Raw genomic sequence first — 16,223 nt, 5'->3', positions numbered from 1 at the left:
ACTATAAAAAAATGCTTCTTGGAAATCAAAAATATTATAAGTCATAATAAAGCTTTTACTTCCTGAATGTAAGGATGGGAACATTTTAGGGGAAGACTTCCTGGCAGGGGAGAGAGAGGTGTTAAATGAAAAACCCTGGAATTTCATACTTGGTCACCCAAAACAAGTGACCCGACTCATTTCAGTAAAACCTCTTGGGTACAAGCTATTCTGAAATACAAAGCCTGACTGTGTGCCTGGAGTGGGAGGAGGGATGAGGGGTTTTTTTATTCTTGAACATCAACCTGGAACACTAATCTCAGTCTCCCATTCCTTAATTCTAGTTACATTCTTCTATGTTTATTTTCAGATCATTGTTTAGTAATTTAGTTAAAGCTGTTTCTGGCTTCCCATCTGGATTAAATAAATACATTCTTGTGTACCAAAGTAGGTTGTGAGTAGGGAGGGTTTATGTGTACAGAAGAGGCTGTTGCTGTGGTTTAATTGGTTACCTGTCACTAGCAAAGCTGTGGCACACGATTCACCTTTGTTATTTAGCAAGAGCTAAAGTTATCAGCTTAAATTGCCTCTAAAGCCTGACTGGGCTGGCTGATAAAATGCCTGTTCTCCAGAAGTGGCAAGCCAGCAGTGTGCACATGTCATGTGCAATGGCTTCCCTTTCTGGTACCTTGTTGAGATGTAGTGATTTGATGGCTTTCAGCCATACATGGCTCCTGTGCAGGTACAAGTCTCAATAGGATTTCACATGTTACAGTTACTGTACAGATTAGCCTTAGGGGAAATGAAATTGTGAATGCTTCCTTGAGCCCCTGAAAAGCTGTGCCCAAAACTAGATAGAGGCAGCTTGAAAGTGAAGTATCTTTGTCAGGTCAGAAAAGTAAAAATGCTTTTATTGAGAAATATGTTTCAGCAGATTTTGGCTTTGTATTTCTTTGAAGCTTTTGTATTCACTAACCCTTGCTTGTGTAAATCCCATTAAAAAGCCCTAACAACAAAAGAGTGATGTAATAACTTCAGCTAAATACTCTTGTTTCATAAAATTTTATCTCCTAATTTGATCTGAGCCTTCAACATTTGCTTTTAAAAAAACAGCAGTCACGCAAGTGTTGGGATGTTTGTTCACTTTTGGGAAATTAAACTCAGCAGTCACTTCTTTAGGAGTCTTCAGCTAATTCCACTCCAACACAATCCAGGCTCCGTGTTGCTGGCCGCAGGGTTGTGGCTCTATTGTGCATGCTGTGAAAGCTTGCTTTCATGATGGCTAATGATGTACTATCTGTTTCCTGCTCCCAGGAGATTTACTGAGCTAAAACACTACAGCGATGAACTGCAGTCTGTCATATCACACCTTCTGCGAGTCAGAGCTGTAAGTATTTCCCATGTGTGTCGTGACAAATAGTATGATTTATTTATAAGGCAGTATTTCTTGTTTAGTGAAGAGAAGTGGTATATGTGTTCTAGAATAAGGGCAGTTTTGCCTGAGGGAGTGTGTCTCTGGAGTGTGGAGCAGGAGACAGCAAGAGGTGAGGGCACTGAGTTTGTACGGATTTGGGAGGGGGAAGGAGTTCCAGATATGATGGTTGGGTTTGACAATGCACATTGCTAATCTGCCCTGTCCTGTGACAGTCACGTATCACAGGGAGGTGTTTTAAAGGGGATTGAGGCTTCTGCTTCTCTCTACTCAGCAGACAAGTCGCTTTTGCTGGATGTTTGATTTGGGAAGGGCCTCAAAACACAGTTTTCTGGTCAGACATATAATACATTGTTTTCCTGAGCTTGTAGTATAAATCCTTTATGCTTCCCAGTATGTGGGGTTTTTTTTTCCTTTTTTATTTTTTGGGCTTGTTCATTGATCTGCAGTGAATAATAGTCTTTCTAATGATAACAACAATTATGTAATGCAATAAGATACTCTGTGGGTTGAGAGTGGAAGGTTGTTATTTTTTTAAAGGCACAGAAAGGAAATAGGAGATTACAATTCCAATAATGAGAGCATGATACTTCTTTTTAGTATGTTCAACGGGGATTTAATTTTCAATGGACCTGTGCAGCAGAGAGGACATTAATTGATTGTTCTGCTAAATTCAGGTTCTTGAGAGAATTAATCACTCTCACGAGTGGTGTTCTACAGACAGTCCCGTTTTGTCAGGGTTGTGTGTATGTGATCTGGGCAATTTGTTTGTGTTTCCTTTTTTACTACTGTTGTGACAGACATAATAGTAACAGTAGCAACTCTTGCAGAACTTCACTCTCATTCATTGGTACATTACTCTTCCAAGGGCATTATCTGGATTACAGCTCACACTTCAGAGTGTACACATGTCTTTTCTTCTGAGAGTTTGTCAGCATTGTAGTGCTGGCTGCAGCAGGTATTGGCGCTCCGAACAGCTGAAATGACCTCTAGCTCAACCAATGAGTTCTGCAATGGATAGCTCATTTCCTTTCCCTCAGTTCACTCAGCTGGTTGGAAAAATCAAGTCACCTGTTAGAATTTTACTGAAGGTTTCCCTACAGTATTGATGTCAAGATGGACTTCAGACTTTAAACAAGTGTGTGTATAAATTTGACATTATTCAGATAAAGAATGCCTTATATTTGGTTATCAAAAACTGTCTTTAAACTGGCTTTAGCTTGGAGTATGAATGTGAGTTTTCACAAAGCAATTGCACTTAATGTTGATGACTAAAACCTGTCTCTGAAATGTTTTAGAGGGTAGCAGACCGGCTTTATGGTGTCTATAAAGTCCATGGCAACTATGGAAGAGTATTCAGGTGAGAGTTCATCCAGTTTCTAAATACTTACATAGTTATGGGGAAAGAGAAGGGAATTTCTTGGTTGTGTTGTTATGCTTTTTAAAAGCATATCTGAAACACTTCATTGTCTATCTTGAAAAGCTCTGTATTGCAGTGCTAATGAGATTTCTGTGCTGCCTGCCGAGATCTCTGGACCTGCTGAGCTCAGTCTCTAGTGGAAGACTACAGCTTTGCTTTGTGTTCCAGACCTCTGGGCCTTCTGCTGCTGCATTGGCATTTTATTTCTTCAGAAAGTAACTCACTATTCTTCATGCAGTTGTCTCTAAAAAAGTTTCTAGGTTCTTTTAATGGATAAAAATCAACAATTGTATCTATCCAATTTTTTAGTGGCTTTTAGAAGTGAATTTGCCAATTTTTTTTTGATTTATATGAGGGAATTGCATGCTCAAGTTTTCCATCTCACTGGAGAATTCAAGAATCTAAACTTCTGGTTAAGGGAAACCTCCTGCTTCTACACACTATTCAAGTGCTAAATTTAATTCTCTGGGTTAATGGATTGCAGATGTCTTTCTCATTGGGGGTTTTAAAATGAAATTAGGTGTAGTTCTGTAATAACACAAAGACAAACAAATATCAACATCAGCAGAGTAGAATGTTTATGAAATACTGAAAGAATAGATGCATTACACATAAGTTATGTGAAATATAATGAGAACCTCTTTTTCCCTTGTAAAAAGAGTTCTGAGTGTAATTCTTATAACTAAGAACTCTCAGGGTTTCTCCAAAGCCGAGAACACAATTAAAATGGCAGAGTACATGCTAGGATGTCCAGAACAAGTCTCTTGCTATCTTCTTTGTAGCTCTGTTTCTTTCTTTATAGAAATAATATCTCTCATGTAAATAGGTAGTTGAGATAATTGCAAGTTGGAATTTTTATTATGACTAGAACTAAACAGGAGTCTAGTATGAAAACATAAAGCTACATGCATCAAATAGTTTCAGGAGAAGTAAAATGCTTACAAAAGTCAAATCACACCCTTTAGTTTTTGGAATGAGAGGCTTCTATTTTCTATCCTGTAAGTCTGGAAAGCTTAGTATATTCTTGGTGAGCCAAAAATTTATTTGAGAAAGTTCACCATTGTCATTGTCCTGTTTATATTAAGTGCTTGGTGTTTTGGTTTTGTTTGTTTGATTTTGTTTTAAATTGAGTTTCAGCTCTTTAGACAAGATTATGCTCAAAACCCATCCCAAACTAACAATATTTGTGATGATGAGTTTAGAAACAATTGTTTTACAGAGTGCCATAAATGGCCTCATCACACTGTCAGTGCTGTTCCTTAAAGAAGAAAACCAGTTTGACCAAGTCTAATGTTGAGGCAGTTTCCATTCAGGTGTCACCTGGAAGGAAACTATATACAGGATGCAGCTTATTAACTTCCCTTACCCTTCATGTGTGATGTTGTTTCTCATTTGTTTTTGCTACAGTGAGTGGAGTGCAATAGAGAAGGAGATGGGGGATGGGTTGCAGAGTGCTGGCCACCACATGGATGTGTAAGTACTGACTGAATATCTGATAGTTTGATGTAAGCCAGATGTGGAACTCTCCCTCTTTCCTCTCTTTTCCCTCAATCCCAAAGTACATATAAGTACCAACAAAGTTGGGGGTGCATTGTTTTTAGGTATACAGTGTTTCTGTGCCTTGGATGCAGGCACAGTTTTAGCATCCATATACTGTATTAAGTAGCTCAAAAAGCCTCAGGAGAACCAGAGGGGTTTCTTTTTTTATTATTATTTTGAAATCGTAGAAGTGTTTGGAATACTTCCAGTTTTTCTTTTAAGCTATGCCAGAAACTGGTGGAATACAACTTTAATGTACTACAGACCTGATGAGATCCATTTGGTTTTGATAGCAGCATTTTGTACCATGCGGTAGATGGCACACAGATTTGGACTTAATTACAGGGAGTTAAGAAATTTAATTAATCGGCACCAAAACTCCAGTGGATTCTTGAAACAAACACTGACTGGATATAATAAAGAATCCTCTCTCTTTGCATCTTTAGAGTAATTTGGCAGAGTATGTGAAGCACAGCCTTCAAAATAAGAGTCTAGCACTTGGGAGTGCTCTCAGAAGTGGTATTTTAAGCTCATGGCTTCTGCTTTTCAGGTAGCCACATATAGCAAGTGAAACGGCATTTCTTACCACTCTGATTCCTCTTCTGTAATCCCACACAGCAGATAAGTAACAGCTCCAGCAAGAGATGGAAAATGTTTGACACTTCATGCAATATTTTTACCAATAAAGTGTAATTCCTATGGAAATAAAGTTCTCAGGTTTAGTTTATAGGGCAGATTTACTTACATACTACTGCCTGATTGTTATTGATGGTGGCAAGTTAACAGGTTAATTAACCTGTTAATTGTTACTGGCCTTGCCAAGTGGAAGGGTTTGAAGAGCCATGCCCTCAGCTTCTTTAGAGTAATTCTGCTTTTATCAAATCTTTAGGAATTGGACCACTTCTGAATAATTTATTTATTGTTCTGTGTTTTGTCTAATGGGGTGGTTTCCATACAAGAAAAGCTGTAATATTTTCAAGGCAGAGGATTCTGGTGAGAATAAAGCAATGGAGAATGCATTCTACTTTCAGAAGAAAAATAATTGAAGTATGGCTGGAATACAGTGTTAAGCACCTACTGCAGTAGGGAGGAATTGAAGAGCTTGTGAAAACTTGGTATGATACAGTGAAGTTAAGAATCACATATAAGTTTTCAGTGGTTCAGATACACCAAACCAAAATGTTAAACACCTGGAAATGCATAACCAATTAAAAGAAGCTTGTCTCACTTCTCAGTCAGGAGACTGAACCCTCTCACATGTCCATAGTATTTTATATTTCTGTCTGTAAGACAGGGCTAAAGATCCAGAGTAATGGCAGTGGGTAACTGCTATTCTGGATAATTTTACTCACTGCATGAAGTCTGAGGTAGCTTTCACTGTCTGTCACCTCCTCTGTTCTGGCATTTGTGTATAACAATAATCCCTTAGTGATTACAATCAAGTAAAAAGCAGCAGTTGTGAGGTTCAGGAACTCATTCAGTGACCCGTGTGGTCTCCCTATCAGTAAGGTTCATATCTATGATCTCTTTAAAGTATAATTTACCAGTTCAGTTACCATTCCCATAACATAAGGCAGGAGTTTATTGCAACAAAAAGCTACTTCTAGAAGGTTGTCTAATATAGATGTTAAACTTCAAAACTAATTTAATTATTCTCTATCTACCCCATATGCTGTAGACTTTACTAAATGTTTATTTAAGCTTTTGAGTTGTTATTGGTTAGTATGATCTATAACTGCTAAAAGTTAGGGGAAGACATCCCGAAGCTTCTCTGGGTGTGTGCTTTATTACAAGATGAGGCTTGCTAAAGAGACAGTCTGCTGAGCAAGTTGGAGTAAATGCCTATAACTAGCATTTAAAAGATGAAAGAAAAAATGCCAGACCTTTGACTTCTGTTCTTTATTCCATTAATGAGTGACCCTTTATCTCTGTATCAACTAGCCTGTCATTATATATTGAACCAGTCTAAACTAAAACAAGGGTTAAATTGACAGCTTACACAAAGAGTGAGACCATGGCAGGTACCTTTAGAACTTACTGCAATGTTTCTCTTTAATACTTTCTCTAATTTGCGTAAGTTTAGGCAGTCAGAAATGTAGCTTGTGTTATTACAGTTTTTCCCCTCAAATTAAACTCATTATAAAAACCTGTCTAGGTGAGGTAGGATTTTGTTTGGTGAGATTTTTTAGTTGTTTGTTTTTGAGGTTCTTTTCTGAGAGTTGATCTGCCACAGATGATCTCTAGCACTGCTCTAAACTTAGATCTTACTTGAAAATGAAATGTGGTCCATCTGCTGAGAAATCTAACCACTATACTAAAATTATTGCACTGCAGAACTTAAAATAGGGTAAGCCATTTATGACCTGTGTGGCTACAGGATTTTTTCAGAACAAGTGTATTTTTCAACAGTTTTGACTTATTCTTTACTTTGATTAATAATATGAGTTCTTGCTCTCCCTGTTCTTTAATCCCTTCTGATTAAACTGGTCTGCTGTTGCTGACCACTTCATTTGTTATATTTATTCATCACCAAGAGCCTTGGTAGGGCTTTTCCTGGATGTGCCATGTCTTTGATTTCACAGAGCATCAAAACAACTCATCATACTTGCAAACTTCCCAGATTCATATTACTGGTTCCCTTTCAGCTTGAGGCTCTGGTACTTCTTCCACAGAGCTAATTGCTGGATAGGCATAGGGAGAAAAGAAAAAATGCAAAGGTTTTACAAAATCTTGAAAGCCAAGAGGTGCTATAATTAACATTTGGGTCATGTTGTGCTGGTTGCTAGAGAAGAATGGACATATGCTCACTTCAGAGAGCCTGCAGATGTGTGAGAGATTGCCACATTGCTGAGAATCCAAACTGAGTTAGCAGAATAGATGAAGGTATTTGTGTGGGAACTCATTCATCCTGGTTATCTCCAGTGGCATGTGCCCTGAGTGCCAAGCTACAGAGGAATCTGATTTCTGTGGTTGTGCCAAGTGAGATGTGCAGTTTCCTCTTAGCTGTAGGCCTGTCCCTGCAGATCTGTCCAGGGCAGTCACCTTGGTTAGCGAGAACACACTAAATACTGTCAAATAAGCAGTATCAACTAGAAAAATAAAGTACTTTTTGCCATTGGTAGACCTCAGCCTAAATAAGAAAACTCTTACTGAATGCAAAAGCTGCAGATTTGGTCCAAGCCCTTGTAGTTCAGATTTCTCCTTAAAAGGAGGGTTAAACTTCCTGTTGCTGTGAATTAAAATGCCTGACTTACACAGCAGACAAAGCTATAGACTTTGAAGGAGCTGAAGGGACTTAATGTTGTGGTGTTCAGTGGTGTTCACTAACCCTGTGAGTTATCTTGTACTCAGGCTGAATAACAAGCCATGGAAGCAGTCTCTGCTTTTCAGAAGGTGTGGTGTTCACATTCCTGGCCCTTAATGCTTTAAGCTTTGAATAATTTCTTTTGCACTGTGTCTTTTTTTTTTTGTCTTGGTGCTGCCTATTGACTGTCCACTGAAGAAAAGGAATAAATAAGGTTTTCTCCTGTGAGCAAAGCTGTCTCATCTTCACCAGGAGACTTAGGATAGTTTAGTACTTGTCAAAAGATTAATTGTAGTAACAACCAAAAAAAGCAGGCCCACAGGAATGCTGATTCAGAGTTTAATTAAAAAAAAAAGGAAAAACCCTTTTTGGAAGTGCCCTTTACTGTTTGTCACGGGTGTTTTTGTCAAACTGGTGCTCTCCCTTGTTGCTGGATGTGTATCCTTAAAGGTTAAATTAATCAGCTTTACATTTAACTGTAGCTGTTTTTCACTAGATATGCAGCTTCTATTGATGACATACTGGAAGAAGAGGAGCACTATGCAGATCAGCTGAAGGAATATCTCTTCTATGCAGAAGCACTGAGGTATGTACAGAAGTCTAGAGCTCAAAAGAAAGCTGTAGTCCTTTTCTCTAGTGTGATGTTGATGTCTAATTTAGTCTGGTATCCTCTTGTGTTCTCTGAGAAGGGGAAATTCCAGTGTTGTGAAGTCTTCATTCTTGTTTCTTATTCTGCTTACTTGTACTTGATTGCCATGTGAGTGGCAACACAAATTAGAACTGATCTGATCAGTAGTGAAAAGACAAAAATGTTAAAATCTGTGTACTGTGGAAGAAAATCCTGTTTATTCCTCTGGTTCCACTGTTTCCTTGGCTTTTGGTATAATAGTGCCCCAGTATGCTGAAACCTCCAGCTTTCAAATGAGATAGGCCAAACAGAGCTGCTACAGCCATTGTAAATTCTAGCTTTCAAAGTGCCCAGTACAACTCTCATTTGCTGCACAGTGTTGTGTATTTAAATACCAACTCTTCGTTTTGTTTTGCATTAGTCTTTGTCAAACAGTCACCCCTAACAAGCATGGACACAAAAGCAAATTGCTTTATGCTGGAAGGCTGTGCTTAAAGTTGTTGTGCTTTGCAAGGGTTGGCTCTGAACCTCTTGGAGAGGTCCAGTAGAGAATTAGGTTGGCAAGTGCAAGGGCTGCTGAGTGGGAACCTGGAGCACTGGCAGCCTCTCCTGGGAGACAAAGGCGCATCCAGCTGTGGAGTGCGGATGTAGCATCATCAGCCCACACAGGGCTGGGAGTTACTGCAGCTGGTCAGAGGAAACTCCTCTTTTCCAGATGAAAGGCACTGTATGAGTCTAGAAGCAGTTTCTTGTTTCATTGTTTAAGAAAGAAAATGTGATGAATTTTATGATTGATTGATAGATTGCTGCTGTGACAGGTACCACCTCCAGGTATCTTTTGTCAAAGCTGTATTATTTCTGTAATGTATTTTGAATTAAACTGTTTTACAGTGGTGTCCTTAAGGAGGTGGTAGGGCTTGTACTGCTGAGTGTATCTTGAAATGAATCTAAAAAGAGAAGAATGCTGTTGTAGTAAGAACTTTGTTTATACTTTGATCCAAACTTGCTGAACTATGGCATTTGCAGAGTTGTGCACTCTGTGATAGGGCTGTTGAATTTAGGCTAGATGAATAATTAGAAGTGCTTCCTGTCAAAAACAAACAAAACATGATGCTATTTGTTAAGTGTAAATGAAGGGAAATGTAGCAAAACAAAGTATTTTGTGACAGATTTTTCATTACTTACTTTCCAGGGCAGTTTGCAGGAAGCATGAACTGATGCAATATGACTTGGAAATGGCTGCACAGGACTTAACATCTAAGAAACAGCAGTGTGAGGAGCTGGCAACAGGAGTGAGTCTTTTTCCACTTTCTTCTCCAAGATGCCTCTTTCTGAATTTATTTTTTACTTGAGCCAAGTTACTTAAAATGATATTTAAATGGCACCAGCGTGCTGGCTGCTGCTTTTGAGAAGTGGTATCATATGAGCTGGAGACATGTGAGGTTTAAAGTAACTTGGTTCTTGGTGACATAAACTGTTTGTGCCAAACTTCTTTTATTGAATACTGAGCAAGTAAAGGGTTGCAGTAAATATGACTGGAGTGGGATAACACTCCATCTATAGATAACTCAATCCTAAAGATGAAAATGTTGGGAATTCTGAAAGGCTTCTGTTGCCTTTTGAGCAGTGGGTGTTAGTGATATGTTGTGTTTTTACTGTTGTGTTGTGTTTATCCATTTTATATGGGAGATAACATTACCTAAAATATTATCTGAAGATGGTTACTGACAGTTTTGGAATTTTTAATTATACTCTTTAATCTATTGATGTTCTTTATGGAATGTCTTTATGGCTTTTATTTCTGTTAGTTTCTTTCCTACTTCACTAGGAAGGCTGCTCTGGAAGTTTACCCTTGTCAGCCTTAAAGTGTTTGAACATCAAATTGCCTCCTCCCCACTTTGCTTAGTCTAAGCTGAGTTGCCAGAGCTACTTATCAGTTAATGAAATAGAAATAAAAGCAAAAAAAAAAAAAAAAAAACAGTGAAATAGTAACCACAAATGCCAGTAAAAGTCACCTGATATCCTGTGGCTGTGCTCAGGATATGCCAAACCTAGAGTATCCTTGTTTTTTGTAGACTGTGAGAACCTTCTCCCTGAAGGGAATGACCAGCAAGCTCTTTGGGCAAGAAACCCCTGAGCAGAGGGAAGCCAAGATAAAGGTTCTAGAAGAGCAGATACAGGAAGGAGAAGAGCAGCTGAAGTCTAAAAATCTGGAGGGCAGGTAAGTGGGCTTGACTGTTTCAAAGAAAGCATGGGGTTTGTCTTAGCAAAAGTCATTGACTGGATGCTCTTGAAGGTGTTTGCATTTTATAAGTGTTTTTAATATATTCTTGGTGTTTATGAGCTGTCTATAAAAGCTCCTGTCAGCTGCAAGTTGTGAAATAAAGTGCAGTACATGCAGTTAGCTTCTGGTCTGAGTGTATGGCTTATGTAAAAGCTGATTACTTTCCCAGTTACTGAGCCCACTCTAATAGCTGACTTGCATGCTTTTATGTTCCACTAGTAATATATTTGGCAGGTGGGCTTGGAGGTCTGCAGCTGAATAGGCTGAGAGTCAAAGGCTGATTTGCTTCAAATAGAGTATTTAGTTTGGTTTATGTGTAAGGGTGCTGAGCCCATATTCTGCAACTTCTCATATGGTTGATACCTTACTCCTGTTTGAAAGAGATTAGAAGGTCTGGGGAGTTGTGCTTGGGTAGCTGCTTCTTGGTGCTCTAATGAAATTTTCTTCAGGTATGCAAAAATGAAAAATAGGAACTGATGTTCTTAAAGCAATGTGATTTTTGTCAAAGCATGTATGTCATATAGCACAAGGGGTAAACGTGGTATCTCCTGATATGTTAGCATTAGAGCTGGAAAGATAAGAATAGGTCATGAGTAGTTCAAAACAACAAGACACCCAGTAAATGCAATATCTTAATAATTTTGGCAGATGTACTGGAGATGTGCTTTTGTAGCTCTGGAAGCAATTTTCAAGTGAATGCTCGTCCAGCACAAATGAAAGCATGAATTACAGATATATGCCTCCATTTTAGTTAAGGAGACATGACTACACATCACCAAACCAAAAAAAAAAAAAAATTCTGGAGTGAATTGTCCAAGTTAAATTTGCATTGTAAATGGTTTTTGTACTTCATTGTCTCACATTCTGACAAACAAGTGAATTTTCACTGAAGAGATGAAGATTCTGATTTGACAATTGAAAAAGAAACATGCAGTATTGTGTGCTGAATGTTGGCCTAAAGATAATTAGTTACCCCAGCAGAATCTGAAGGAAGAAAGTATATTCTCATTTATGCTGATTGTATGGCAGTGATGCTTTCTGGGGAAAAAAACACCCAACCAAACAAACATCCTAATGTATCCTGTGAAACTCTAGGTTAAGACCCTTATAAAAAAGGTGGAGAATTAGATACTGGTGCTACTTGTAAAATGAGGACGCTGAGGGATGCATAATATTTGCAGGACTTGATTTACTGACTGAAAGATGGAGCACTCTGTTGTACACAGCTTCTCTGCTGAGTGTCCAGAGCTGAGGGTGGAACATGTAAAACACTAACAGAAATCATTGCTTTGAATTCCAGAGACTTTGTGAAAAGTGCCTGGGCTGACATAGAACGGTTTAAAGAGCAGAAGAATCATGATTTGAAGGAGGCACTTATAAGCTATGCTGTTATGCAGATTAGCATGTGCAAAAAGGTAGGTGTGTCTTGGGAAAGGCTGGCCCAAGTGTATTTGTTCTGCCAGCAGGAGGGCAGATGCAGACTGTCAGTAACTGGGAACGTGGCAGTCACACAAGATTGAAAGTCACTACCATAAAATCTCCCACATACTCCATCCTAATTGAACTCAGTGACATGTTAGTGTTGAGATAGATAGATAGATATAGATATAGATATAGATAGATTATAGATATAGACAGTGTGGTCCAATTTCAATGTGGTCTCTGCCTTCTGTGAAGTTCTATGGAACTTCTTTGTAGGGTCTTCGGTTGAAGAAAGTTGTGGATGAGGTTTGCAAATAGAGTATACTCCCACCTATTGATTTTAAACTTCTTTTCAAAGGGAATTCAGGTTTGGACAAATGCAAAGGAGTGCTTCAGCAAGATGTGACTACCTGGAAATGAATTCCTCCTCCAAGTGCCAGAGAACGGAAGCACAGTGTATAACACCAATGTTATATTGCTACATGACTTACATACAAATCATGAAATAAATGTAATTGTTAATAAAGGATGAAAAGGACATGTTGTTAAATGTTTAGCCCTGATTGCCACTTCTGTGGTATGTTTTATATGTGGTAGCAAATAATGCAGGGGTAAAAGAGTTACTGAAAACTACAGCTCTGTATTGGGACAAAGGTATTGGGAAAATTATCCCAGAAAGTATGAACTAAACTGTTCAGAGACTTGTGAAGCACCATGCTCTGTAATGTGTAGATCACTTCCAGATGCCCTTCTTTCCAACCCTTACTGTTAAGAATTTTTAATGCTCAAGGGTGATTTGGTTTTATAATGGGGCACGTAGTTGTGTTCTCAAGGTCTACACCATAAGAGAATAAAAAATGAAATGTTGTAATGCCTACAGTTCATGTTTAAATGCCTTTGCATGTCCATAGAGAAATATGTTTTTCCAGAGTTCAGGTTAAGCAGTCTCAAACTCCTGAGATGTTTGAAACTCTCTACAGTAGAGGTGTTGTACAGTGGTTTGAAAACTATTCTGCATTAACTGGTTCCCACTTCAGTTTTGATATGGGCATTGATTTCTTACTAAACTTCTTCCTGCAAGTAAAGGAGACTGGTGATCCAGCTGAGCAGAAAAACCAAAGTCAAAGCTGGTAAGAAGCAGATGCAACTTCTCTTTGGTTGTTTGGAACTTGTTTACACTTGGTGTGATTCTGGCCTGTGGCACCTGTAACTGAAGTGGTTTGGTTCTTAAACAAATAGTTCTTAATGAAGGTGCTGAAATAATATACCTGGTGCAGCTTCTGTCATACTTCAGAGCAGTGATGTGCAGAACCCACAATGAACCAAGGTGTCTGTTTGGTCCTTGTAATGATGTTTCAGTGTGTGTGAGTGTATGTGTAAGTGTGTATGTATATACACACCTGTGTAACATGATTTGCAGTTACAGGATTTGCATTAAATGTTTCCAATTATGAAAATCTCTTACCACTGTCTAATACTGGGCCTTGTCTACATCCTTACTGAAAGTTCCTGAAGTCTTGTGGAATTTGTCAGACTTGTTTGCTAGTCCTGAAGGAAGCTTTGTAATAATCTGTTGAAAAGTGTATTTAATTATTTTGGATTATAACACTATTCAGATTTTTTTTATAGAGATACTCCATCTTGAATGTTCTTTTGATAACACTATCTAAATGTATTTACTGGTGTGTCCCATGTTACTTTTGCCTCTTCAACCTTTCTTTTCTATAAAACAGTTGTAAAGAATGCATAGGTCTGGTGCACACTACATCTTAAAAACTCTGAAGTAAAGTGCTGGTACTCTGATAACTTGTGTTGGCTTTTTCAAAGTATATGACAGTGACATGCCTGGCTGAGAGATGACGTTGGGCGCAGAGATCTCTTCCTTTAACATCTACAAGGAGAAACACTGTTCCATTCAGAGGTTGCAGTATCTGGTTCTGATACAGGCTGAAGGACTCTTACATTCCAAACCAAGAAGTTGCACACTTGATGTATTCAGTAAACCTTCTAAAAGAGTGGTGCCTTAATACAATACCATGAGGCGCTCAGAGTAGGTATTTTTCATGCACTTTGATTTTTGGTAGATCTTTCTGGTGCCTCCTTCCACATGTCACCTGCTGTACAGCTCATTAAATGTATTACTATGCCTTTTTTTTCCTTGCTAGTTGTACTAAAATTTAAGAAGGGAACAAAACAGTTATTGTAAGTTTTGTGCCAAATAAGATAAATAAAAATGCTCTTTGATATTTTTGTTATGTTGCTTTATTTTTGTAAAAAACCTCTGTCTTTCCTCTTCTGAAAACTGCTGTTTGATTTCTTGGAAGTGGTTCTTGTCCATCTTAGCTCTCAAGTAGTCTCCAAATTGGGGTTTAAAATTTGGTGAATTGTGTGCAGCTTCCCCTTTAGGCAGGAACATAGTGCTAAGGCCAAAATTAGATGCTTGCTGCAATTCAGCTGTCTGAATTTCGTGTATGTCTCCATCTAGTTAAGAGAAGATGCTTTTGAAAACATTTTGCATTATTTGACAGAAGTTACATGAAAGGCAGGCAAATTAAGGATAATTTGCAATAACTTTGTTTCTTTTACTTCTGTCTTTCCAGAAAAGCATTGCATGTGGTCTGTGTAGTTTGGGATCATAGCAAACTGAGAAGGTTTCTCCTCATTTTTTAGCTTTTCAACTTTTTAAGGTGAAACCAGCCAGTTAATGGCTGTTTCCATGTGGGCAACAGAGCCCATGTGACAGATGTACTTATGCAGTGTGCATTTTTCCAGTTACAGTGTGGATTTACCCCCTGTAACTCATTGCACTTTGCCAGTTATCCAGCAAACCCATCAAAAATGGGTGCCTTGAGAATTATAGCAGGTAGGAAGAACATTTTAACCTAATCTCGATAAAATGCTTGTATGTGAGAATGTTTACCTGCCTGGATCATCTGATGTGCTGATCCTGCTGATTCTGTCCCAGGAAGCTTTGCTGGATAGATTATCACTGTTCATGCTATCTCTGACCTTCCCCATTGCTAGCTGGACCTCATCTTGTCAGTGCATTTTAGTTGCTACTGTTGTCTGTTTCTGAAATGTAGCAGAGGTGACAGAGCCAACTGCAATGGAAAGAGAGTTTTATGAAGTCTCTTTTTTTAATGTATTATTTCAGTATCTGGCACATCAGCCTGAGCAGCATTAACCTGGCAGCTGTGTGCAGGGACTACCTTGGCAGGCGCAGAGCAAATCTTGGAGCTCGAGCCACACTGGGGAACTTGCCTTGTGCAGGTGAGCCAGAGGAAAGTGTTGGCTGTGGCCAAACACACAGCAGAGCCAGCAGAGCAGGGCTGCAGTCCCAGAGCACTGCAGCTCAGGATATCTTCCTGTATCACTCTCTCTACCACTGAAATTCCTTTGTTCGTCTTGGTTCAAAAACTGAGAAACGCTTTCTAATGTTGCCTAAAGGGTGACACAGAAGGAAGTTGTCTTAATTCCCTGCGCTTGTCACACAAGGCAGAGCAGGGCTCTAATCCACGTTTCCTTGTGCCTGTCTTGTGTTTGCCTGCAGAGCTCTGTGAGGAGGCACAACCTGTAATGAAAATCCCAATGCAGGGCTGTTCTAATAAGTCGAAGAGGGGAATCAAGTGGAATGGGAGCTGGGAAACTTGGAGCACAGGCCTTGGTGTGAAATCCGAGTACAAGATACTTGTATGTCACCAGTAAAATCAGTTGCCTTTGTAAGCAAGCAGTCCCTTTGCTGCTCCCTTGAGTCCATATCTGCTCCTGCCTGGTGGGCTCCCACCTGCTTCCCCCACAGAGCTGTGTTTCCTAGGACAGGGACATCTCCCTAAGGATGTCACTCTCGATCTGTCTCCTGAGAGACCCTTGGCAGTGCAGGACAGAAAGTGCTGTGAGCTGCTTCCCTCTATGGGTGGCCCCTGGGGCGGGCAGGCTGAGCAGGAGTGTCTCTCTTGAGTGACAGAGGCTTGGTTGTCCACTCAGCTGAAACAGGGGGGGTCACCTGTGTCCCCTCCACAGTAGCACTGCCATGGGCTATGTGCCATGGGAAGTCTGGAGAGCCTCAAGTTCCTGCTTAAGCAAAGGACTGTGACCCTCTGGCTGCTGTGTTCTGGTGCTTCTTGGTGATAAAATGTTATCAAAAGGATTTTTTGATTCTGGATTTCTGAAGGGTCAAATGCAGAAGAGAAACTTGTATGGTTGGTTTTGTGTGTT

The 16,223-nt window shown here is 39.3% G+C and overlaps 1 protein-coding gene across 2 annotated transcripts in view; it reads left to right on the top strand.

The window, feature by feature from the left end:
* SNX4 (sorting nexin 4) overlaps positions 1–14,170 on the top strand; it is a 32,581-nt gene extending 18,411 nt beyond the window's left edge. For both annotated transcript variants that reach the window (XM_062498170.1, XM_062498169.1), the window contains exons 7-14: positions 1,294–1,366; positions 2,710–2,771; positions 4,239–4,304; positions 8,171–8,260; positions 9,495–9,594; positions 10,378–10,523; positions 11,887–12,001; positions 12,367–14,170. In XM_062498170.1, coding sequence (XP_062354154.1) covers positions 1,294–1,366; positions 2,710–2,771; positions 4,239–4,304; positions 8,171–8,260; positions 9,495–9,594; positions 10,378–10,523; positions 11,887–12,001; positions 12,367–12,414 — 700 coding nt within the window. In that variant the 3' untranslated portion in view covers positions 12,415–14,170. The remainder of the gene's footprint in view (positions 1–1,293; positions 1,367–2,709; positions 2,772–4,238; positions 4,305–8,170; positions 8,261–9,494; positions 9,595–10,377; positions 10,524–11,886; positions 12,002–12,366) is intronic.
* The last annotated feature ends 2,053 nt before the right edge of the window (positions 14,171–16,223 follow it).

This window comes from Cinclus cinclus, chromosome 9, assembly GCF_963662255.1.
Source record: "Cinclus cinclus chromosome 9, bCinCin1.1, whole genome shotgun sequence".
Taxonomy (NCBI): domain Eukaryota; kingdom Metazoa; phylum Chordata; class Aves; order Passeriformes; family Cinclidae; genus Cinclus; species Cinclus cinclus.
This window is presented reverse-complemented; position numbering and strand designations above follow the sequence as displayed.